Raw genomic sequence first — 23984 nt, 5'->3', positions numbered from 1 at the left:
GGTCCACTGGTCTAGCAGCATGGCTAGCACATAAGCCCATGTCGGCATGGGTTCGAATCTGGCCCAATATGAGAGAATAATGCACAGAGCACTGAGATTTTAAGACGAACAGCGGTGTGGTCAGAGGCGGTATCGTTTCTGCCTCTGATAGGGCTTTCACACCACCAAGGAACCGTTCCCGTTATGGAACCTCAGAATCTTGGTGCTGTCTGGTGAACCAGCCTGCGTTCATACCAGTGTAACCGGAACCATCAGCGTCATCAACGTTGGGTGACGAAGGGGGCGGGATAAACAAAAATGTCACAACAAGATGGCGGCTACTTCACTGGAAATGTGTATAATATCTTACACTACAATATCTGAAATAAACACTATTTTCTATTTCACAAGTTTTTGCTTAAAGACTGTAACCATTAAAGTGTTAAATAATACGTTATGTGTACATGATATTGTGTTGTTAAATTGCTCGTTGTATCTGACTAAGAGATGTAACAAACATGCAAAAGTGCATAGTACATAGTTACCAACAAGACACTCCTGGGAGTGTGTTTGGTGTTGCAAGTTAAACTTTGGCACTATTCCACTGGGTTTATGTTGTAACTGTGCAAGGTCATGCCAGATAGTGTCCTCGTTGAACCATAGTGCAGTCACTCACTACCAGCGGGGTCTGGTTATGCCCAGGGCTTATCTTCTGTTTGCATTCCTAATGTGTACAGACCTGACAAAAATATAATTTTGCTTCTGATCATTAATTGGGTTGTATACAAGCTTTTAGATTAGGTAAATAGTCCCCTCTGGCATATTTGCCCATATTGAATTCTCTCTATCTCCTTGGAAAGGATTCTAGACCTAAAATTACTGTCACTTACACAGGCTAGTACTTTTTGTTCTTCTGTCAAAAATATCATCTGATCAGTTTACAGCATTTTTCATCATCATGTACGGTAGGCTTTTTACTGTAATTAAAAGCATTTTGTTCTCACAAACACGCTCTACAGAAGGAGGGAGAGGCCCTGCCTTCGGTGTTATCTGTCTTATAAACTTTGACCTATATCATTTATCATCTTGCTTTTTGACCGGGTTTTCCGGGTTTTCAGTGTGCCATACTCGCCGACAGGTTGGGAGACAAGCCGACAGGGACCGGCGCAAACTCGCTGAGGCGTTGAAAGTCCTCAATCAACCCAGATCAGCTCAGACTACCGCTGACATCCGCTGGTTACACTGCTTGATTTAGACAGCGTCGCAGAACATCGCAGAACAAAACTAAACATGTCTCGTTTCATCTCCCGACTTTCGCTCGTCATTTCTCAGAGAGCAGCTGCAAAATCCGTCTTATTGCCCAAGAGAGTTCCAGCCTTCATACGTCCTGTCTCCACGAATCCAGGTACAAAAAATGCGCTTCTGCTCTGGCTGTTGATCTGATTTGAGTAGACTACGGTCTTCTATCTGCTAAGAAATACGTTTGTGTAGGAATACATTTGGAAATATATTTTTGAATGATATTATTTAGAAATATTTTTTTGAAATAAATAGGGATCGGCTTTATTTTTCTGATTATGTAATAGCAGAGGACATCATTTTAGACGAAACGGTGTAAATTGCCAAAGAGCCATCTGTCATCATTTCCCTGAGGGAAAGATTTGTTCAAAGAGCAGAAATAATTTTTGCTAAAAATACATAATATAGAGGAAAAATAATTAAATGCACATAATAATGGAAAGAATGCATTTAATATGCACAAAATAGCAATTAATTGATGATTAATAGTTCTTTGCGTGTGTGTCTGTCAGGCTTGTGGTCACTGACTCGTTATGATGAGACCACTGATTGGCAGACGAAACTGACCCCAGAACAGTATGTAGTCACCAGGGAGAAGGGGACAGAGGTGGTAAGTCAAACACACACACACACACACACACACACACACACACACACACACACACACACACACACACACACACACACACACATACATTCAAACGTCATAAACATCTCCAAATGGGGTCCATAGGTTAGGATGGACTTTGTCCCTTATTTTAGTGTTGTCTTTCAACAACAGGCAATAACAAAGTGTACATTCAGATCCTCTTTAGTGTGCCAGATACGACAGGAGTACTGGCTTTAAGACTCATTTCCATACAAATAATCAATTTAGCTAATCAGCAGATGAACATGGCATTCTGTTCACCACATTCCGACACAGACACAAAACATAAGGAGAAAAAGTCATGTCAAGAAGGCCCTAAAAGTAATTTGAAAAACCTGCTATTTTTCTCAGGAAAGTGCACAAGTGACATTTTCAATCTCCCAGCTCTGTCTGTTGTATGTAACCGTGTGTGTGTGTGTGTGTGTGTGTGTGTGTGTGTGCATGTCTGTGTGTGTGTGTGCGTGGATGTGTGTGTGTGTGTGTGTATGTGTGTTCTCAGCCCTTCAGTGGGATCTACCTGACTCATAGTGAGCTGGGGATGTACCACTGTGTATGCTGCGACTCTCCACTCTTCAGGTAACATCCTCACACTTGATCCTTCCTCTCATCCCAGCTCATCCCCCCCCCTCTGTCTCTTACTCTTTCTCCCTCTTACTCGCTCTAATCGCTCTCAATCTCTCTTACTCTTTTCTCACTCTCTCACTCTTCTTGTAGCTCGGAAGCTAAGTATGACTCAGGGACGGGCTGGCCGGCATTCAAAAACGCTCACGGAACATGGGAGCGGGACGAGAGCCACACCTCCATCATCCGTCGCCCGGACAACAGCATGGGCAGTGCCACGACAGAGATCCTCTGCAAACACGTGAGTGGTCAATCACAGGATCACTTTACAACACCCAAGATGGAGCCAATGAGCCCAGAAAGAACAATAAAGACAGACACCATTCTAAATGGATGATAGACTACTACATTCAGGGCCTGGTTCATTCATAGTTTTGCTCCAGTTTTCTTCCATATGAGATATAACACCAAAAACTGAACTGAACATGAAACTGTGTTAATTGTGTTTTATTTGTACCTTTTTGTTCTGATTTCCATGTAGATTCTTTTTTTTACTGTAATTTGCATCATGGTTCAAACGCTTAATGGTTCAGGCTCTCAGTGTTTGTAGGAGGTTCTGTGTGTAATTGTGTGTGTGTGTGTGTGTGTGTGTGTGTGTGTGTGTGTGTGTGTGTGTGTGTGTGTGTGTGTGTGTGGGGGTGTGTGGGGGTGTGTGGGGGTGTGTGTGTGCACCATGCAGTGTGACGCCCATCTGGGACATGTGTTTGAGGACGGGCCGGACCCCACAGGCCAGCGGTTCTGCATCAACAGTGTGAGTCTGAACTTCAAAGGCAGAGAACCCAGTGAACCCAAGCCCGATTACGAATAGAACCTCCCTGAACTGCCTAGCACCGTCTTGACTCAAATCCTGAAACAAACCCATGGACCAGTAGAACTGCTTCCCAAACACCCAGAACCAAACATAGAGTGTGTGTGTGTGTGTGGGGGTGGTTGGGTGGGTGGGTGAGTGTGTGGGCGTTGTATATGAATATTTGTATATTCCTGTCTGTAGGTCTGTAACTGTGGTTCTGGTCAGTACTTATTCTATGGTGTTAACGGCAAAGTCACTGATACAGTACGACCCACAAGAGTTCATCAACGTCAAACTCTGACTTCAGCGCTTGATTCACTCTAGAACCAACCGGGAACCTGACTCTTGCTCAAAGATCAGCTGTTTCTCAGAACCAGGGTTGGGGAGTGAGCACTCAAAAAGAGTGGGTGCTATATATGTCTCTGTTGTATACTGGGGTTGAACCATCTCTCTCCTGTTGAAGTGGAGCACATACAAAGCACAAATATAATTTACTATCCACACACAAACACCTCTTGATTTGTATTTGTAAACCATTATTTTAATAAATAAATAAAAATATTTGTAAATATGGCTAATGATTTGTGAATAAAGGCTCTTACATTTGCAAACAATTGTTACGATGTGTGAATAAAAACAAAATCTGTGAAAAACACCAATCCAAAGTTATACATAAAAGCATGCTTTGTGTAGCTATCCAATCATTTCAACACAAGACTTTAGCATTAGAACAGCCGAATCTGCATTTGCGGATCAAATTACGTCTGTGGATTATTATTTTCATTTGTTTATAGAATGTTGGCACTAACACCGTGTGTTCATGGAGAAATGATTCACAAATGAATCTCAGATGGCTATCTCCAACCATACCTTTGCTCAACCCTGTCTTTTGTGTCCGTTGTTGTGGTTAAATGAATGCGAGCGACGCACCTGTATCAGAAGTTGCAGTTAGTTAGTTAAGTTTCGACATGTTCCTGTGTTCAGTTCACCTGTTAAGCTGTTACTTATGAAAAGTTCAGTGTGTGTGTGTGTGTGTGTGTGGACTGTATTGTACTGAATAAAACTTTGCTAAGTCAAACATTTGTCAATGATCGTCATTTCAACTGACACGCTACTTACTTTCCTAGCAATATTGTAGAGCTAGCAATGGGAACTTATATACCGGTATGTATGATATCTATGTACATAAACCAGGTGGTAAACCGAGCTGTTCCCTGGAACTCCGCCGATTTAGCTCGGGTACATGTAAATGAGAACTTTTTCCAAAATAAAAGCGCCAACATTAAACTTGTTTAAGCATTTAGAAATACTACATACAGATAAAGGAACCACAAATGATATGCAACTATATCTGGAAATAAAAATGTAATCCTCTCAATGTATTATTTGTGTTTTTAAGGGTTTGTAATTCATTTAATATCCTAATTACCCCTGATGAAAGACTTTGCACTGCATAGGGGACACATGTAGGCCTACTGTACACAAATACTTTTCCAACACTAAAAATTATTGTTACTGTATATTGATTTATACTAGAATTGTTGTTGAGTAGATTGGTATTAAAATGTTTAGCCTTGGAATACTATTTTGCACGAAATATGTACATCATAATGAAGCAAATACTTTTTTTGGGAAATTGTACATACTATCTATTACCTAATATTTTCTTAATTTCTGAAAATTATGATTAAGTATTGTGATCCCATCAGTTTACAGTGATCTATTACCTCGCGCTTTTATTTTGAATTCGCGAAAACGAAACCGGAAGTCTTATTGTCTTTATTGTGTACCTGTTATTAACACAGCTGTAAACGCGAAAGGATGTTTTGCAGAAGCCTGTCCAGCCTCCAGCTTCCGCCAAGTTTGTATAGTTGAATGGAGATAGACAACTGAGATTAAAATTGTGGATAATTTCTCTATAAACACACGGAAGGTTAATGCCAAAAATCTGTCAACAAATGAAAACAAATCCACAGTAATTTCATTTGCGAATGCAAATTCGACAGTTTTAATGATAAACGAGGTATTGAAATTGTTGGATATCTACACAACTCGTGGTTTTATTTAGAACTTGGGAAAGATGTTTGCCACTGCTTTGTTTTTTATTCACAGATCGTGAAATTTGTTGCACATGTAAGAGCATTTATCCACACATAATTGTGCATGTATTAAATAATGATTTACAAAGACAAATCAAGAGGTGTGTGTGGATAGTAAATTAGATTTATGCTTGATTTTTAACATTTATTTATGGGTCATGCATGGTACACATTTCTAAGTAGTACTCTATTTATTTGCAATAATATTGCCATTAATCTATTACCATATTATGGGAGTCTGGTGTTGCTTTGTATTTTAAAAACGATACTTTTCGTATCGAAAAGCCTATGCTCGTCATCGCCCCCTATCCCTCAGTTACAGTTACCGTAATGACGAGTAAATCCATCCCACTGCCAGTAAAGTCACGTTACTGATAAACGCTGTGTGTGTGTGTGTGTGTGTGTGTGTGTGTGTGTCATCAGAGAGGAGGCACATTTTGTTTAGAAAGGGGGAGGGACAGTTTGTCTGAATACAGGCAGAAAACATAAGGGTATAGTGAGATTGAGTGACGGACACAGGTTCTTAGTGGAGAGAGACAGCTGGCCTTTTGTCCACAAGGTTCTGGAACGAAGAGAGAGTGAAGAAAGAAAAAAAAAGGAAAGAGAGAAAAGGAAACAAATTAATCTTAATCATAATATCTGAGTGTTTTAGAACAGCACTGGGATGGCTGAGGTTTGGCGGTGTGTTACCGTGGTGATGGTGGTGTATGTGTGTCTGTGGGAGTCTGTCGAGGGGGGGAGAGCCAAAAGCCGGCCGAAATCTCCAGCGAAACCAAAGCCGCCCAAGGAAAATCCCATCGAGGACAATGTGCTACCAGCCCAGGACATCGATATACAGCAGGTGGGTGTGTGTGTGTGTAAGAGAGAGTGTGTCTGTCTCTGTCTGTGTGTCTATGTGTCTCTGTGTGAGAAGATTAGGTTCATAAACCTCTGGTCCAACTCATGGCTCATCACATTTGTCACTTAATCGATAATGTACGTAATCAGGTATCAATCAATCGAGCAGTTGCCAGTAGTTACCTGTCAGTGTCTACTTTAAAGGTCTCTCGATATCCAGTAGATAGTGTTACTAATAGGCCAATTATCAATGGGGGCCTCACTCAAACAATCATCATCATAACTCCTTAAACATTGAAATCCCCGCTCCAAGAAGAGAGTTTGAGGGACAATACACCAACACTAGACACAAGTATAAAAAGGCCACAGTGCTAGGATCTGACCTTTGAACTGTGACAAAGATAGGTCTACTACCTCTGCTGTCTGGGCTTCACTGTGACGTCACAACCTCATCACAAACAAACAGATATCCCACAGTTAATGTCAGCCATCATGGCCTAGCTCCACTATGCTGGCAGTGCATCCATCCTTCCTCTCTTACTTGATGGAATTACTGATCTGACATGATTCACTGATGATGTCCTCAGGCTACAGACAGACAGGCAGGCAGGCAGGCAGACAGACAGACAGAGACAGACAGACAGGCAGGAAGGCAGACAGGCAGGCAGACAGACAGACAGACAGGCAGGAAGGCAGACAGGCAGGCAGGCAGACAGACAGATAGATAGACAGACAGACAGACAGACAGACAGATAGATAGACAGACAGACAGGCAGGAAGGCAGACAGGCAGGCAGGCAGACAGACAGATAGATAGATAGACAGACAGATAGGCAGACAGACAGGCAGACAGACAGACAGACAGACAGGCAGACAGACAGGCAGACAGACAGACAGGCAGGCAAACAGATGGGCAGACATGCAGACAGACAGATAGACAGACAGGCAGACAAGCAGACAGACAGACAGACAAACAGACCGACTGACTGACTGAATCACTTGAGACCCGACTATTAAGATGCACCCAAAGAGAGAGGAGGAACCATTCAAGGCTACTGATGCTACTGTGTTGTTGTTGTAGATGGCAGGGCCCTGGTACCTCATCAGCGTTGCCTCTAAGTGCCCCTACCTGCTGAAGCAGGCCGACAGCGGAGAGGCCACCGTCATGACGCTCACCCCGCCCACCACAGCCAAAGCACCGCTATCTGTCAGTACCACCACCCGCTTGTAAGTAGGAGCATCTCCTGGCCTCTACCTTCTCTCCCTCTCTATCTGTCTCTCCCTCTCTGTCTGTCTGTCTGTCTCTGTCTGTCTGTTTGTCTTACCAACAGGATCAGACTTTGGATTCTGGTAAGAGGAAGGGAGGCGGGGTATGCTTCAGGATCAATAACAACTGGTGCACAGACACAGAGACTTTGTGTACCCTCTGTTTTCCTGAATTCTTGTTGATTATCATCACTGCAGTATATATCCCCTCTCCAAGGAGACACTATCATTGCACTGAAAGAATTGTACAGAATAGTTAACGGACAGGAAATGGTGCATCTTGATGCTGCTTTTATTGTGGCCGGGGACTTAAATCAGGCTAACCTGAGTAGATTCCTACCTAGGTACCATCAACACATTTCCTGTCCCATGTTGTGGCGATAACATTCTCGACCATTTCTACACAACACAGTGGAATGCTTTTGGCAAATCTGACCACGCCTCTACACTGCTCCTGCCGACCAATAAACAGAGGCTAACGAAGCAAACGTCAATGCTTTCACCAACTCTGTCACTGGCTTCATCAAGGAATGTATAGATGACGTTGTTCCCACTGTTATGGTACAGACTTTCCCCACCCAAAAACCATGGATTAGTGGTAATATCCGTGCGTTATCTTTTCTTCCATCTGGCAGATGGTATTGGAGCGTCCAGTCCCAGATAAACAGGTTTCAAAATCACTTTTACTCACCCCCCCCCCCTTCCGTTCAGTGACACCCGCCAGTGAGTGTCATTGCACTCTGCACTTTACACTCACCATTGACGTTGCTGCTAATGTAAGATTCCTGCTGCTCCATTCATTTACTGTATATTATTATTGTTTTACTTGTTGTAAATTGTGGTAAAATAAAAAATAAAATCATTGGCTTTTTATCTTTATTACATTCTATTGTTGTCGTCAATAATGACAAATAAACTGAACTTGAACTCTCTCTCCCTCTCTGTTTCTTTTTCCATCACTCTCTCTCTCATTGTCCCTGTCTTTCTCTCTCCCCCTCTGTCTGTCTTTCTTTCCATCTGTCTCTTACTCCCTATATCTCTCCCCTTATCTCCCTCCCCCTCTCTCTGCCAGTACCCATACGTACCACCAGAGGGCGCAGAATATTCAGGATATTCTTTCTCTCTCCCTTTCTCTCACTCTTTCTCTCATTTCTCTCACCATTTAGTTTTTCTCCTGTTCTCTCTCACCTTTTTTCTTTGAATTAGATAAAAAAATAAATAATCAAATTCTCCCTTTCTCCCTCTGTTTCTCTCACTCTCTCTCTCCATTAAATGCATCTATTCATTTACCTAGCTGACACAGAGATACCCAGGGCAACAAAATGTCTCTCTCTCTTCCTCTCCCACTCTCTCCATCTTTTTCACTAATTGACCTATGGACTCTGTAAACCTCTGTAGTCTTTCTCTCAACAACAGGAAGAGAGGGAACACAGCAGTCAGGTCAAGTCTGTTTTCACTACAGTAAGACAGAAAGTTGGCTCTACTGAATCTCAGCGCAACATGTTCCCAAATTCGGTCACTCTAACCTTTGTCTCTCCAGTTTGGCTCAAACCTATGCTCCAGGGCTGTGGATATATGCTTCTAAGGCCTGTTTGGACTTGAGAGTTATCTAATAGTCAGCTAATTCATGTTAGCTGAAGTGGATTAAATAGTTGACTGCGCAACTGCAGTTAGCTGAGATCTCACACAAATGAGTTCTTATGCAATGGTAGAAATCTACTTGCCTCAGCAGAACATGGTAATTCAGACATGTCAGGTGAGACAGACAGGAGGGAGCATGATAATTAAAGATACAGGGGTCAAGGATAGACAATATTGTCATAAGGTTGTATGGCATCAAGTTTATAATACAGTAGACGAGATCATAGATCTCAGCAATGATAAGCTCTCTGTCTCTTCTTTTTTTTTGTTCTCTCACCCTCCCTTCATTTTTTCTCTTTTTTCTTTCCCATTCCTCAGCAATCACCAGTGTTGGGAGATTTTGCAAGTGTACACTCTCACCCCCACATCAGGACAGCTTCTACTCAAAGGTAAATGTCCCATCACAATGCACACATGCATGCCCGTGCATGCATGCACACACATGCATGTGCACATATGTACACACACACACACACACACACACACGCACACGCGCGCGCACACACACACACACACGCACGCACGCACGCACGCACGCACGCACGCACACGCACACACGCACACACACACACACACACACACACACACACACACAAACACACACTTATGACCCGATAAATCACCCTCCTGAGTCAGATGGAAATCAGAAAAGGTTCTATTTTATCAACTCACATAGAAGCTCTATGAACACCTCATAGACCCTCCTCCCCACCCCTCTCCTCTGGCCCTCTGTCTATCATGGCTCTATATTGTCTCCTTTAAAATGACCTCCCAAGCATTCCCCTACAGCTCCAGACCAATCTGGCCCCTTATTCAATGTTTGGCTTGCTAATTCAAACACCCTTGCAATCTGTACTTATAACAATCACCATTCTTACTAGACTAGAGCCCTACTGTTTCAATGGAGCAGGAGAGGTACCTTTCAGAGTACCCATTGTTTAAATCTGCTGACTGGCGAGACACATGCATCAATCAACTCCAAAGTCCAAACATATTGCCCAGCCTAAACATTCTACAGATATCAGATGATATGGTCAATGTGAACAAAACTACTGTGAATCCCAGAGCAGATATGCAACCAGACTGGACTTCAACCCAGGCAAATGGTATGGTGCAGGAATGACTACATCCAAACATTGTATGGACAGATGTAAAAGGATGTTGTGTTCATGTCTTGACCGTAGAGTAGACCATAGAGAGATGAAGGAAAAGAACTGTTAAAACCAAACGTTGCACAGTAGAATCTGGTAACACCATCATACCATGTTTACATTTACATTTTTGGCATTTAGCAGACGCCTTATTCCAAAGCGACTTACAATCAATACATTTGAATACTAAGCATGTGAATCAGCAGTCCACTATTCGTTGCAGGAAGAGTACTCTAGCTCGGGCCCTTTTCCACTTATAGAAGGAAAAACCTTCTCCCTATTATCGCCTTCTACTAAAAAAAATTCTACTTTTTTTTATTTTTTATATTACTGGAGAAACTGAGAAACAGTACAAGGGGGGCAGTAGAAGTTCTTAGGGACACAGTAGAGGGGAGAGCGGGTGTCTTTAGGAGACGTAGTGGTGAGGGTCAGAAGATGTCTCAGGAGGAGCAGTTAAGATGTAACCTGAAGAGATGGGTCTTCAGTCTACGACGGCAGATGGGTAGTGACTCTGCCGTTCTGACAGCCGTGGGGAGCTCATTCCACCAGCGGGGAGCCAGTGTTGTGAAGAGACGTGATCGGGCATGTGATGTGATGTGATCGTGATGTTGGTTCATGGTTGTCATTGTGGTCATCATCCAACGTTGCTACATTGTTTGAAAATGGGTTGGAAATGAAAGTTTTCTTAACATTCGTATATACGGAGCCCGATGTAAGTAACGGGACAGTGAAGCTTCTCTTCTCTACATTCCAAACTGTTGATTTTGGCAGGTTTATTTAAAATCCAAATGTTTAGAGTCAAAAGAAGAGAGAATGCTTCCCTGTCCCATTACTTATGCTGGGCACAGTATATATACAGTACACTACATGGCCAAAAGTATGTGGACACCCGAACATCACACCCATTGTTGAACATCTCATTCCAAAACCATGGGCATTAATATGGAGTTGGTCACCCCTTTGATGCTATAACAACAGTCTCCAGTCTTCTGGGAACACTTTCCACTAGATTTTGGAACAGGGGATTTGATCCCCTTCAGTCACAAGAGCCTTACTGAGGTCGGGCACTGATGTTGAGTGAGAAGGCCTGGCTCGCAGTCGGCGTTCCAATTCATCCCAAAGGTGTTTGATGGGGTTGAGGTCAGGGCTCTGTACAGGCAAGTCAAGTTCTTCCACACCAGACTTGGCAAACCATGTCATTATGGACCTCACTTTGTGCATGGGGGCATATTGTCATGCTGAAACTGGAAAGGGCCTTCCCCAAACTGTTGCCACAAAGTCGGAAGCATACAATTCTGTAGAATCTCATTGTATGCTGTGGCATTAAGATTTCCCTTCACTGGAACTAAGGGGCCTAGCCCAAACCATGACAACAACAGCCCCAGATGATAATTGTGGTCCACATACTTTTGGCTATGTAGTGTATTTCCATATATACAATCAACGTGTAATAGCAGGCATTGTATGAAGCCTGCACATTTTTATACTTTCAGGCAGAACACCGTCACTGCACACTAACATAGTGGTGGTAGAGACCGACTACTACTCCTATGCTATCTTCTCCTACCAGAAACAAGGGAAGCACACCTACAAACTCTATGGTGGGTCATTCAAATACTCGTACTCTTGAGTTGAGTTGTGTGTAGTATTCACCAATGCACAGTGGTCTCTCATTCTCTCATTCTCTCTCTCTCTCTTTCTCTGTCTTTCTGTCTCTCTCTCTCTCTCTCTCTCTCTCTCTCTCTGTCTCTCTCTCTCTCTCATTCCCAATCTATTCATGTTGTTTTGTGTTGTGTTGTGTTCCCAATCTATTCATGTTGTTTCGTGTTGTCCGCAGGCCGATCGAAGGACACCCTCGCAAACGACATCTTTGATAAGTTTGATGAGCTGGCTAAGAAAAAGGGTCTTGACCTAGCCTACGTGTTCTCGTACCCTAACTACAGTAGGTTCCACCTTTGATAGCCACTCTACCTCAACCCAGAGGTTTCAGTGGAGCACTCAAATATTGCATTTTGTTGATATGTTGTTGAGCAATATTGCCATAAGCTACACATTGTAGAAGAAAAGTCATACCTGATGGAAGACAACTTGTCTTCATGTTCATCCTCTTTACTGTCACTTTTCTTTTTAAAAAACGCAATCATTCAAGGTCACTGCGAGTCTGTGGACAAGGACCATGTTTTAAGTGAGTATCTATACGACTTCAAACTTCAATAATGTATATAATAATTGAATATTGGCGAAATAATACGCTTTCTTGAATAGTAGGACGGTTAGGTAATGGTCAGACAGAACCCTCCTCTCACTATGGTTTACGGTCTCAAGAAGGCTAAAAAGCTGTTTAACACTAGAACATCCAGGAGGGTTAGGGTGAGCAAGGAGGGTTAGGGTGAGTAAAGAAAATGTTATATTTTTGCACTCAATCAAATTTCAGGACCCTCCTTTCATGACTTTTCCTAGATATGTGCGTTCTACCACCCAGTATCCTTACATTTTCAAAATCACATCAGGTTAAGCTAGTATAAAGCTATTTTGCAGTTTTTCTGTGTAGGAAGCAGGCTAATTTACAAGCGGGCAACTAGTGGTCGTTGTGTGTAACTAGCAGCTTGAGCATTGTAAAGAAGGGCACATTTGACCCCCGAGGCGGCTCTTTTAGTGGGTAAAAAGGGCACGGCTGTTGTTAAAGAATGTGTGCTCCAGGGCTCGTGCAGCCCAGAGAGAGAGACGCAGATTGGTTGATAGACAGAATTTAGCATCATGCAGGAGGACCAATCCCCAACCCTTTCACATTCAACAAAAACATCACGTTTACTTCTTCGAGCCGGGCATGTGTGATTGAAACTGCATAACGATCGATTAGATACACTTCTTACTTCAACAAGTGGCCTAGTTTGCCCCAACAAATAGCATTGCATAAATGTATGGATTGGTTGTACTGACTTTTTAGCTATTCAAAGAAAGACGTATTCATTTCTCTCATGTAACCTGTTTTTTTCCCGCTCTCCATCATAGATTGCGTCCCGAGTTGTTAAGTGAAGTTCTCCGTGCGCAAATGACGAGGAGGATACAGCAACGCTCCAACACGTCTCGAGAAGAAGAGAATGGTCTTCCTCCCTGTATCTGCAATTTGACTGCGCACTACAGCGTTTCTGACTCAGAAAATGCTTTCAATGTATGCTTGAGTGTTATTGTTTCCTCAGAGGAGAGAGGAAAAACATTGATGTTTAAAACATTTAAGAAGATTCTCCACTTGAAAACACTCTCATCGCATTTTCCACTTGGAGATGCTCATATATATCTCGAATGCAAATTGATTAACTTACAAATGTTACACTAAAATATGTGTAGTGCAGTGTTTGCAGTTGAAAATAAAAATGTAATTAAATGCTGCATTTACTAGTGAAAAATGTGTAATAAAAGCCTTTCATATGAGATGAGGAATACTTTTATCAAGTGCCATCAAATAAATAAGATAAAACAATATGCTAAATGATTTAATCATTATTCAAAAATAAGTTCTGGTTAGTGATGGTAGTGTATGTCAGGTACTGCATGATTGTGTGTGAGTGTGTGTGTGTGTGTGTGTGTGTGTGTGTGTGTGTGTGTGTGTGTGTGTGTGTGTCTGTGTGTACACTAATGAGTCCCAGATGTAGCCATAAGGAGGTCAAAGGGTGTAGTTGCAAAACAGGGTTCTGCAAAACCCAAGATATGTAACCCATTCCATGCTCTGCTTCCAAGTCTCTACTTGCCTTCTTCAGAACAAAGAGTCAGGGTTGTCATGCAGCCGTCGCATTACTCAGCTCAAGAGCTGTCCACCCCCACACCCCAACCTGGGGTCCTCTGTGAACCCATGTGCTGGCCTGCACCACTGTTACATCCTCTGGGGGCGGTGTAGAACAGTGTTATAGAACCACTGAGATGATGAGTCATCAAACTACAAACATTCTGATACACCTGCGTGTGTGTGCGTGTGTGTGTGTGTGTGTGTGTGTGTGTGTGTGTGTGGGTGTGGGTGTGTGTGTGTGTGTGTGTGTGTGGGTGTGTGTGTTAATTCTAACATATAATATAGGACGAGACAGAGGGGTGAGACAAGTTTGTTCATATCAGCAATCACAGCTGCCCCCACCCCCCACCCCACACACACAATCATGTAAGAGTTGTGTAACAGCAGTGATTTGGAAGCCTGTCAGAGATGAGAGGTGGGAGGGAAGGACTGCTGGAGCCTCTGGAGTTTGTGGGTATGTGTGTGTGTGTGTGTGTGTGTGTGTGTGTGTGTGTGTGTGTGTGGGGTGAGGAGAGGGCGGGACACTTGAGGATATAAGGAGCCCCGTTTTGCGGACACACACATACACACACACACACACACACACACACACACACTCAGACACACAAACACACACGGAGCCATGAGGACCACACTACTGAGCATGCTGGGAACTCTTCTGTGTGCACTGGTCGCCTGCGCCGAGGTCACGCCACAGAAAGACTTTAACCTGGAGAAGGTGAGAGAGAGCGAGAGAGAGAGAGAGAGAGTGAGAGAGAGAGAGAGAGGCAGAAAGAGAGAGAGAAAGAGTTTCATGACTTTTCCTAGATATGTGCGTTCTACCACCCAGTATCCTTACATTTTCATAATCACATCAGGATAAGCTAGTAAAAAGCGATTTTGCTGTTTTTCTGTGTAGGAAGCAGGCTAATTTACAACTAGTGGTCGTTGTGTGTAAATAGCAGGTTAGCATTTTAAAGAGGGGGTTTGACCTCTGAGGCGGCTCTTTTAGTAGGTAAAAAGGCACGGCTGTTCTAGTGTTAACTCCATGGCTCCAGCATGTTGACAGGAGCAGGTTTTCTTTCTGCAGATTAGAGATGGGCTTTGTTTCAACACATGGTTCCTGAGTGAGTGTGTGTGTGTGTGTGTGTGTGTGTGTGTCTGTCTGTGTGTCAGTGTGTGTGTGAGTGTGTGTGCGTGCGTACATACAGTATGTGTGTGTTTGCTGAGTATTATCTAACTTACAGAGATTGTCTAGTGAACTGTACAGATTGTAGAGAAGTGAACTGGGGCTGGGGTCATTATCAATCTCATTATCAACATATTTTTCAATCCCCCCCTCAAACTCCCTCCTTAATCTCTCAGATGGCTGGTAAGTGGTTCATGGTTGGCTTTGCCACCAATGCTGAGTGGTTTGTCAACCATAAGGCTGGGATGAAGATAGGCACTGCCCTGATGGTGCCAACCGCAGGAGGAGACCTGGACCTCACCTATGCTAGTCTAAAGTGAGTTCATTGGTGTGTGTTTGGAGGGTGGGGTTGGTGTATGTTTTTTGTCTGAAAGGGATGTGTGTGTAGGTGGAAAGTCTCTGTTAGTATTGTGTGTCTTTCGACAGGACGGTCTTTTTTTTGTTTTTGTGATCAAATGTTTCTTTATTTTCTTTTAAAACACACATAATGACAAAACAAAACAACAAGGCCACATCCTGCAATCAACGCCCCCAACAACCCATACAACCACGCCACAACACACAAATTACAGTATAGCTATCTAGGTATTAGGGACATACATTACAAGTCGGAACAGGACGGTCTGTTGTCATGTCTTGTCATGTATTGATTGTAAGTCGCTTTGGAATAAGGCGTCTGCTAAATGCCAAAAATGTAAATGTGAATGTAATGTCGTGTCATGACATGACCACTGGGGGGAGATATCATACATACTGCTGCATAGCTGCTGTCTCTCTCTCTCTCTCTCTCTCTATCTGTCTCTCTATCTAACTCTCTCTTGCTCTCTCTCTCTCTCTCTCTCTGTCTCTCTATCTAACTCTCTCTTGCTCTCTCTCTCTCTCCTTCTTTCTCTATCTGTCTCTCTATCTAACTCTCTCTTGCTCTCTCTCTCTCTCTCTCCTTCTTTCTTTCTCTCTCTCTCTCTCTCTCTCTCTATCTGTTCTCTCCGTGACTCTCTCTTGCTCTCTCTCTCTCTCAGCTCTGATGGTTCCTGTTGGAGGATGACTCACCTGGCCAAGAAGACCGACACCCCTGGCCGCTTCACCTTCATCAGCCAGCGTGAGTACACACACACACACACACACACACACACACACACCCACACCCACACCCACACACACACACACACACACACACACACACACACACACACACACACACACACACACACACAGTTAGATACCCTAACTTCTTCTCCCTCTCCCTCCTTCAGGCTGGAACAATGAGAATGACATGCGTGTGGTAGAGGTCCAGTATGATGACTTTGCTATCGTCCACACTGTCAAGACCAAGGATGGAGTGTCTGAGGTCCTCAACAAACTCTACAGTACGTCTGTCTATCTCTGTCCTCTAACCATAACCCTGATCGAGTTGTGGTTGTGGTGTATTAACCTGGTCATGTTGTGGTCATGGTGTATTAACCTGGTCATGTTGTGGTCATGTTGTGGTCTTGGTGTATTAACCTGGTCATGTTGTGGTCATAGTGTATTAACCTGGTCATGTTGTGGTCATGGTGTGGTCGCAGGTCGTACCCTGGAGGCGAGCGCTGCTCTGCAGCAGAAGTTCACGCAGCTTTCCCTGGACACCGGCATCCTACCTGGCAACATAGCTATCCTGCCCAAGAACGGTACGCCTACCGCACGCACGCACGCACGCACGCACGCACGCACACACACTGTGTGCGTGCGTGCGTGCGTGCGTGCGTGCGTGCGTGCGTGCGTGCGTGCGTGCGGTAGGCGTACCGTTCACACACACACACACACACACACACACACACACACTTCTATATTTCAGTTGTCCAACTCCTCCCCTCACTCTCATCTCTTCATGTTTTGTTGCAGGTGAATGTCCAGAGATTGTCCAGAGAGCATAAAGAGTCTCTCCTCCCTCCTCCACCTGTCCTCCATCTCTCCACCGTCTCACTATGTCACCTCCCCTCCCTTCACCCTAACCCTGCTGCAGCTCTGCCTACAGCTACACATCAGACAGACAGGGACCACCCAGACTTGACCCCTGACCTCCCAGCCCACTTTAGACTACTCTGGTACCCCCCCCCCCATCCTGAATCAACCTCTAGCCCACACCCCTAGACAGGGATCCTCTAGAGGTGTGTATGGGGTAGACGGTAGAGGATAGGGGTTGATTTGGGACAGGAGGGGGTACAACTACGACCCCCCACCCCCCCAGTCCCTGACCACCTACTATCACCAGGCACCAATCATCATAACTTTTGCATGTGTTTTCTTTTTTACTGTTGATTTCTTTTCTATTGATTTTATGTGTTGAAATAAAACATTTGTACAAACTACAAGCCTTCATATGTGTAGGCTAGTCAGTCAAGTCAGTGAATGTTTGGTATATTTCGCTCTCTCCTGGAGAATGGGAGAATTACAGTATTGTCAGAATGAATAATAAATAAATAAATAAATACAAATAAAATTTAAATATCATCAGACCGTGCCCTCATTAAGAATATGGCAACAGCATTAAAGGGGCACTTTACACGTCTACATATGAAAACTGTGTGTTTACGTTCTGTAGTCAAACATATAAGACAAAAGGTATATTTATCATAGTGGGTAATTTCCTTAGGACCTTTTCTTTTTCTCTTTCTGACTAGAGAACATCTCAGTTTTCCTATATGTATATACAGTATATGACACTGGTATGGTGCTGGATAGAATTTCAGTCACGACACTCACGCTGGTTTAACAATTGATTGAATGAGAATGGTACATTTAAGCTTGGCGTAATGAGATGGCTCCACTCTGAATAGCTCCCTGCCTGCAGTTTAAACTACCATAACATACAATGACAGTATGGCAGGGAGCACCATGACTCATCACCCCCCTGGTTTGATTCCGGCCATCAACCTATCCTGCATGTCACCCCTCCTCTCTCTCACCCATCCCTCTTGACGAGCTCTACTGTCTCTATCACAATAAAGCAGAAATGCTCTAAAAACACATACCATTTTTTAAAATCTCTGATGATCTCATCTTGAATCTGGCTATATCAACCGGTCATTATCTACTTCAGTAAAACAGATTGTTTGGGATAATAGTGCAGATACTGTTGAGACCGTTTCATTATAATATCTGACTTTCATAATTACTGATTGATGTAGTTTCATACTTTTTAAGAGAGTCACATTAAGTTGCAATTGGTGTTGTATTCTACTTGTATGTCGATGATTATTTGCCCAAACCCTCCAAAAAGCTTGGTACAACATTATAGTAATAATGTTTTATTACTCATTCCATGGAGAGTTTTCAATAAAATGACACAGAACTCATCTTCCATGACATAACTCAATATTATAATTGTAAATGTCAATCTACTCATCTACAGAGTAAGATCTACACAGCAGTGTGGTATTATCTTATGAGTTATGACTCAGCATTCTTACCTTGATGTGCTCTGCTGTCTCATCGCAGGTTTGTTTAACCTTGTTAACCTTCAGCTTCTCCTGTAAGGACTTCAAAGCAGTCTGGAGTTCCTCCTGGAAAGAAACAAAACATATCGTCAGTAAATGCGTTGTAGCTCTACGACTGTGGTTAAGGGATGAAAAGCACCTCAAGTGTATCTGCTTGACAGAAAGGTATTTTAGCAAAGTTCTCTGTCAGACATGTAACTTGTCTAGTGTCAAAGGTCAGAATGCTGTACGATGATACTCGGTAATCATTAGAGCAAACAGCCTTTTCACTAAAACAAAACAAAACAAAACAAACAAACACATTTCACTAAGTTGAAATTGGATCTCATTTAAATGTTGTCATTATGCTATTGTACCTTGTGATCTTGTGCAGCTTCATTTATAGGGCAGCAGTCGTGGTTTTTAGTATTTTGGGGGGATCTGACACACCGAACAGAACAGGCCTGTTTATCCTCCAGACAGAAGATGTTGAGTTTCTCACGGTGAAGACTGCAGAGCACCTCAGACCCTGCTGAAGCTCTCTGACTTCTGTCCTGTAAGAAGGCCGCACAGGTTCTTTAGAGCCAGGTTACATTTTTACGTTTACATTTTTGGCATTTAGCAGACGCCTTATTCCAAAGCGACTGACAATCGATACATTTGACTAAGCAAGTGAATCATCAATTCACCAGTTCTAGTAGGAACAGTAATCTAGCTCAGGCCAGGGGCCAATGGCAGTCGTCGTGATAGAAGAAGAAAGAAAGATAAAAAACCCAACCTTTTTTTAAATGAATAGACACTGGAGAGACAGTACAGGGGGGGGGCACTGGAGAGACAGTACAAGGGGGGCAGTCGAAGTCTTAGGAGGCATAGTATAGGGGAAAAGCAGGTGTCTTAGGAGACACAGTGCTGGGGGTAGTAATGTCTCAGGAGGAGCAGTTAAGATGTAACCTGAAGAGATGGGTCTTCGGTCTCCGGGAGGGAGGTTACAGGGAGGTTCTTCCACTGAAAATATTCTCCTGCAAACTGGACATTCCCAGGATTCATTCTTTTCCCAGTATTCCCGCAGACAGGCTTTACAGAAGCTGTGGCTGGCTACATGACAGGATGACAGGATGACAGGATCTTTAAAGACGTCACAGCACACAGGACAGGAGAGATCCTGCTCTGGGAGTGACGATCTGGAAGCCATGTTGCTCACCCAGTCACCCCCCCTCCTCTGGAAATGAAATTTCACTTTTCATGTTGATTCTTGAACACGTACTCTAATTCAGTCAGCAGCAGGTTAAGTCAATGCTTTGTACAGTATTCCCTCCTGTAGTTGTGTAAAAGCAGTCTCTCTTGTGTCAATTGAAATAAGCCAGTGGCTTTCTTGGGTTTTTATCCTTTTAGTTGACCTTGTATGTAATATGTACTTTCATGTACCTACTGCTGCAAATCTTCTAATAAAGTTTTCAATCAATCAATCAATCAATGAGTTGTGTGTTTAGTCTGGTGTCTCTTGGAGCAGGCATGAATCCCAGTGCCTGTCAGAAAGGACTGTTTAACAAACTGAACTTTGCTTCCTGTATTATGACAGGTAAGTCAGGGCAGGGGTGGGACTTTGCATCAATGTGTACTGGAGAGACTGCGTGGCTTGAGTGACAGGTGATTACATTTATTATTGCTACACAATTTCACTGAATGTAGTTACAACTTCTGACCACAGAGGGGCAGAACAAGATTTCTGACAGTAGTTTCTCTCTCTCCCTCTCCCTTTCTCTCTCTCTCTCTCTCTCTCTCTCTCTCTCTCTCTCTCTCTCTCAGCTCTGATGTTTCCTGTTGGAGGATGACTCACCTGGCCAAGAACACTGATATACCCCACGGCTTGACCTTCCGCAGCAGTGTGAGTATACACACACACACACACACACACACACACACACACACACACACACACACACACACACACCAAAATACACATGAATACACACATGTCAGCTCAACTCAGAACACATCCTCCTGAACATGTTGAGTGAATGGCAGGGTCGTCCATAGAGAAATACTACAGTCCAGAATTCAAAGATTCTTTATTGAATTTTACAGAACTGAAAGCAGAATTTGACGGTGACGGCCTTGTCTTTCTACATTTCATCTCTATCTTCAAACCATCTTGTGTGGGTATGTACCGGTATTTGTGTGTGTGTGTGATAGGTAAAGGCTGGATGTATCACAAAGGGAAACACAGACATCCATTGGGATCATGTGCTATTGAATCTGACTGATAGTATCGATACCTGCACTACAGAAGTTGGCCTACTCACATCAAGAATCTGATATTTGTTCATACCCCAACTGCTAAGGATAATTCACTCTAAATATCACTTTTGTGTCAACCTCATACAGTACCTTCAATCAAAACATTCAATCAAGTCATTATCCCAGTATTTAGCAACTTGCACTTCCACGTTTTCTAATAAAATGGAAGTGGATGGGGTTCACCTCTTCGCCAGAAAATTACTCAATCCACTATTCCATTATATAATGATATAAGAATAAGGACTTAGACTGGAGCACAGATATGTGGTTAATCACAGAAACTGTCCCTTTGAGATAAGATCAGGGTTGAGGGGCGTTTAGGTGGCGTAGTGGACTAAGTGTCGACCACGTGACCGCAGGGTTCCCGGTTCGATTCCGGCCGCGGACATATCCTGCATGTCATCCCTCTCTCATCCTTCCTGTCAAATCTCTACGGTCTCTATCAAAATAAAAATAAAAATATGAGTGGAAAGCTTCTACCTTGTAGACAGAGGTTATGCTATGTACTCTCTTCCATAAGTGGAACCTCATTAAACGACATACAAACATTTCACAGCACACCACAGCGGCCATTTTATAAATTATACAAAATCAAAATGTAGAACAAGTAACAAAAAACATCTGCTATGACATTGTCACATTCTAACCGCTGGGCGGTGCCATTACAAAGTAAACATTAGCAATGACTTATAAACATGATAAATAAATATTAATTTAAACATTATAAACAATATATACAGTACATATTTTGAAAATGAGATTGAGAAAATGACGGAAGTTGAAACCACAGCATGTCTATAAAACCTTTTGACTACAGTGGCACTAGTATAGTGTAGCCCAACTTAGTGCTCGCACCTTATATAATTATTATTCTCTATTAAATACTGTATAACATGTAACCCACCTCATCTCATGTGTGTGTGTGTGTGTGTGTGTGTGTGTGTGTGTGTGTGTGTACGTGGTGCAGTATCTGAGAGTGTTGGTGTTTCTTGTGTGTTGAGTCGCCCAGGGGAAAGTGGTTGAACCGGGAAGGCACAGTGTATGAAGTAAATTAACACCACAGAACCTACATCAGCACTCTGACCCCTCACCTTTAACCTCCAAAGCCTTGTCCTTTGGAATGTCCCCCATGAATGCCCCCTCCAGCCCTCAACACCCACCCAAAGACAGAAGCATCAACCTAAGACAAGATTGAATTACTACAGATCTTTAGTTCTCTTTGAAACAACCCATCAGCAGGCCGATTAACCAATACATCTTGGAAATCAAAATCATCAAATTATAAAAATGTAAGACTTAAGTGTTTGGCAAAATAAAACGCAAGCTTGACAAATATCACAATGGATGGACCGCCATGTTTCTTTTACCGATCATTCTTTGAGATATGCCTCTCCTACCGTCCATGGAAAGGGATCTTCACGTCAATACAATCGCATGTCATCGTTATATAAAGTAAACCTCTCTTTCATACTGTGTTATGGTTAGAAATGTTACATCCAGTATAGGTAATATCTGCAATGTCATGTCTTGTCAAAGGATCGGACCAATCTCGTTGTATTGTGCGCCAATGTCTCGGAGTAGTAGAATATATATATTAGTAACATATATTCTGAAAATAAGTCAAACATATTTACAGAGGGACTTTTGGAATCCATGTTTACATATTCATTCTCACCTTCCAACTACTGGTCTGGTCTGATGGAGATGGAGAGCATGGCCCTGTTCTAATACTTTACAAATACATCCTTCCTTCCTCACTTCCTTGAAGAGACCACAGATCTAACATGACTGGACTGGTCCATGCTAGCTTTTCATGACACTTCTTCTATTGAGGCATGTCAGAACAGTCTTCAAGGAAGGGGGGGAAGGGAGGGCACATTTCTAAAGTATCTGGAAGGGCTCTAGACTAACAGAAACCCTTCGTCTGCTAAAACAGAGGATGCTTTTGGCGTTATTATTATAGATCACAGAGTAACAAAACCAAACGGAAAGGGCGATCACTCTGTGCTAGCACAGGATCCAGTGGCTATAGTTATACATAGTGTATTCAAAGGACTCCTGAAAACTCCCAAACACAATACAAAGAAGGACGAGCCGTTTGCTATGTACACTTCTGGCGTCTCGACGCTGTGCTCCGTCAAACCTCCGTCTTCTGCTTGTCCTGATATTCCAAAAAACGGATTTCTGTACAGTACACCCCCTCTTTTCACCCAATAACCCCCCCCCCGCCCCCCAACCCCCCCTATCCCGCTTGGGACGCTATTGTTCTATTGGATGACCCCCCCTCTCTCGCCGTCTTCCGATTGGCTGTTAGATGAACCACTCTTTTTTCGATTCATCGATGGTCTCCGGGTTGGGGTCGGTGCCGATGATGGCGGCGTCTGCGGACTCCCCGCCAGACTCCGCCCCTTTCGCCTCATTGGTGTGGTAAGTGCCCTTGTGGCGGAACATGTAGCGAATCAGGAACACCAGAGTGCACAGGATGGAGAAGATCACCACAGCGATGATGCCTGGAAAGACATACAATGTAAATACAAAGTGAGCAGATCTAGAGCATAGAAACAGTCTAGACGTAGCAGATCTAGAGCATAGAAATAGTCTAGACTTAGCAGATCTAGAGCATAGAAATAGTCTAGACTTAGCAGATCTAGAGCATAGAAATAGTCTAGATTTAGCAGATCTAGAGCATAGAAATAGTCTAGATTTAGCAGATCTAGAGCATAGAAATAGTCTAGATTTAGCAGATCTAGAGCATAGAAATAGTCTAGACTTAGCAGATCTAGAGCATAGAAATAGTCTAGACGTAGCAGATCTAGAGCATAGAAATAGTCTAGACTTAGCAGATCTAGAGCATAGAAATAGTCTAGACGTAGCAAGTCGGGGCATGTCTAGTGCTGTAGTTTCCTGCTGTAGTGTGGGGATGTCTTATGATGATTATGAGCATAATG

General features: G+C 43.1%; 4 protein-coding genes across 5 annotated transcripts in view; 3 read left to right on the top strand and 1 right to left on the bottom strand.

Annotated features, from left to right (window-relative positions):
* The first annotated feature begins 694 nt into the window (after nt 1-694).
* On the top strand, nt 695-4410 carry msrb2 (methionine sulfoxide reductase B2). 2 transcript variants are annotated; one of them, XM_080543376.1, is made up of 6 exons: nt 695-939; nt 1098-1384; nt 1791-1888; nt 2427-2503; nt 2642-2789; nt 3228-4410. In XM_080543376.1, the coding sequence occupies exons 2-6, from the start codon at nt 1270-1272 to the stop codon at nt 3354-3356; spliced, it is 567 nt and encodes a 188-aa protein (XP_080399502.1). In that variant the 5' UTR covers nt 695-939; nt 1098-1269; the 3' UTR covers nt 3357-4410. The 2 variants fall into 2 exon arrangements, with proteins under 2 accessions (XP_080399502.1, XP_080399501.1); XM_080543375.1 differs by having other exon boundaries at nt 695-944.
* Nucleotides 4411-5903: 1493 nt separating this feature from the next.
* c8g (complement component 8, gamma polypeptide) lies at nt 5904-13806 on the top strand. The gene is made up of 7 exons (XM_080543260.1): nt 5904-6278; nt 7355-7500; nt 9499-9569; nt 11825-11932; nt 12169-12273; nt 12481-12516; nt 13344-13806. The coding sequence occupies exons 1-7, from the start codon at nt 6102-6104 to the stop codon at nt 13361-13363; spliced, it is 663 nt and encodes a 220-aa protein (XP_080399386.1). The 5' UTR covers nt 5904-6101; the 3' UTR covers nt 13364-13806.
* An 814-nt stretch (nt 13807-14620) lies between these two features.
* LOC308168417 (lipocalin-like) lies at nt 14621-17763 on the top strand. Its single transcript, XM_080542996.1, has 6 exons — nt 14621-14833; nt 15460-15599; nt 16303-16382; nt 16537-16650; nt 16849-16950; nt 17165-17763. The coding sequence occupies exons 1-6, from the start codon at nt 14738-14740 to the stop codon at nt 17194-17196; spliced, it is 564 nt and encodes a 187-aa protein (XP_080399122.1). The 5' UTR covers nt 14621-14737; the 3' UTR covers nt 17197-17763.
* A 5583-nt stretch (nt 17764-23346) lies between these two features.
* LOC308168879 (contactin-associated protein-like 2) overlaps nt 23347-23984 on the bottom strand; it is a gene marked incomplete at both ends in the record, with an annotated part of 347443 nt that continues 346805 nt past the window's right edge. Inside the window, 1 exon segment of the mRNA XM_080543522.1 lies at nt 23347-23546. Within this exon segment, the coding sequence (XP_080399648.1) occupies nt 23347-23546 (200 nt within the window).

Source organism: Nansenia antarctica, assembly GCF_963989245.1.
Source record: "Nansenia antarctica genome assembly, chromosome: 12".
NCBI lineage: Eukaryota > Metazoa > Chordata > Actinopteri > Argentiniformes > Microstomatidae > Nansenia > Nansenia antarctica.
Note: the sequence above shows the minus strand (reverse complement) of the source record. Positions and strands in the feature narration are given on the sequence as shown.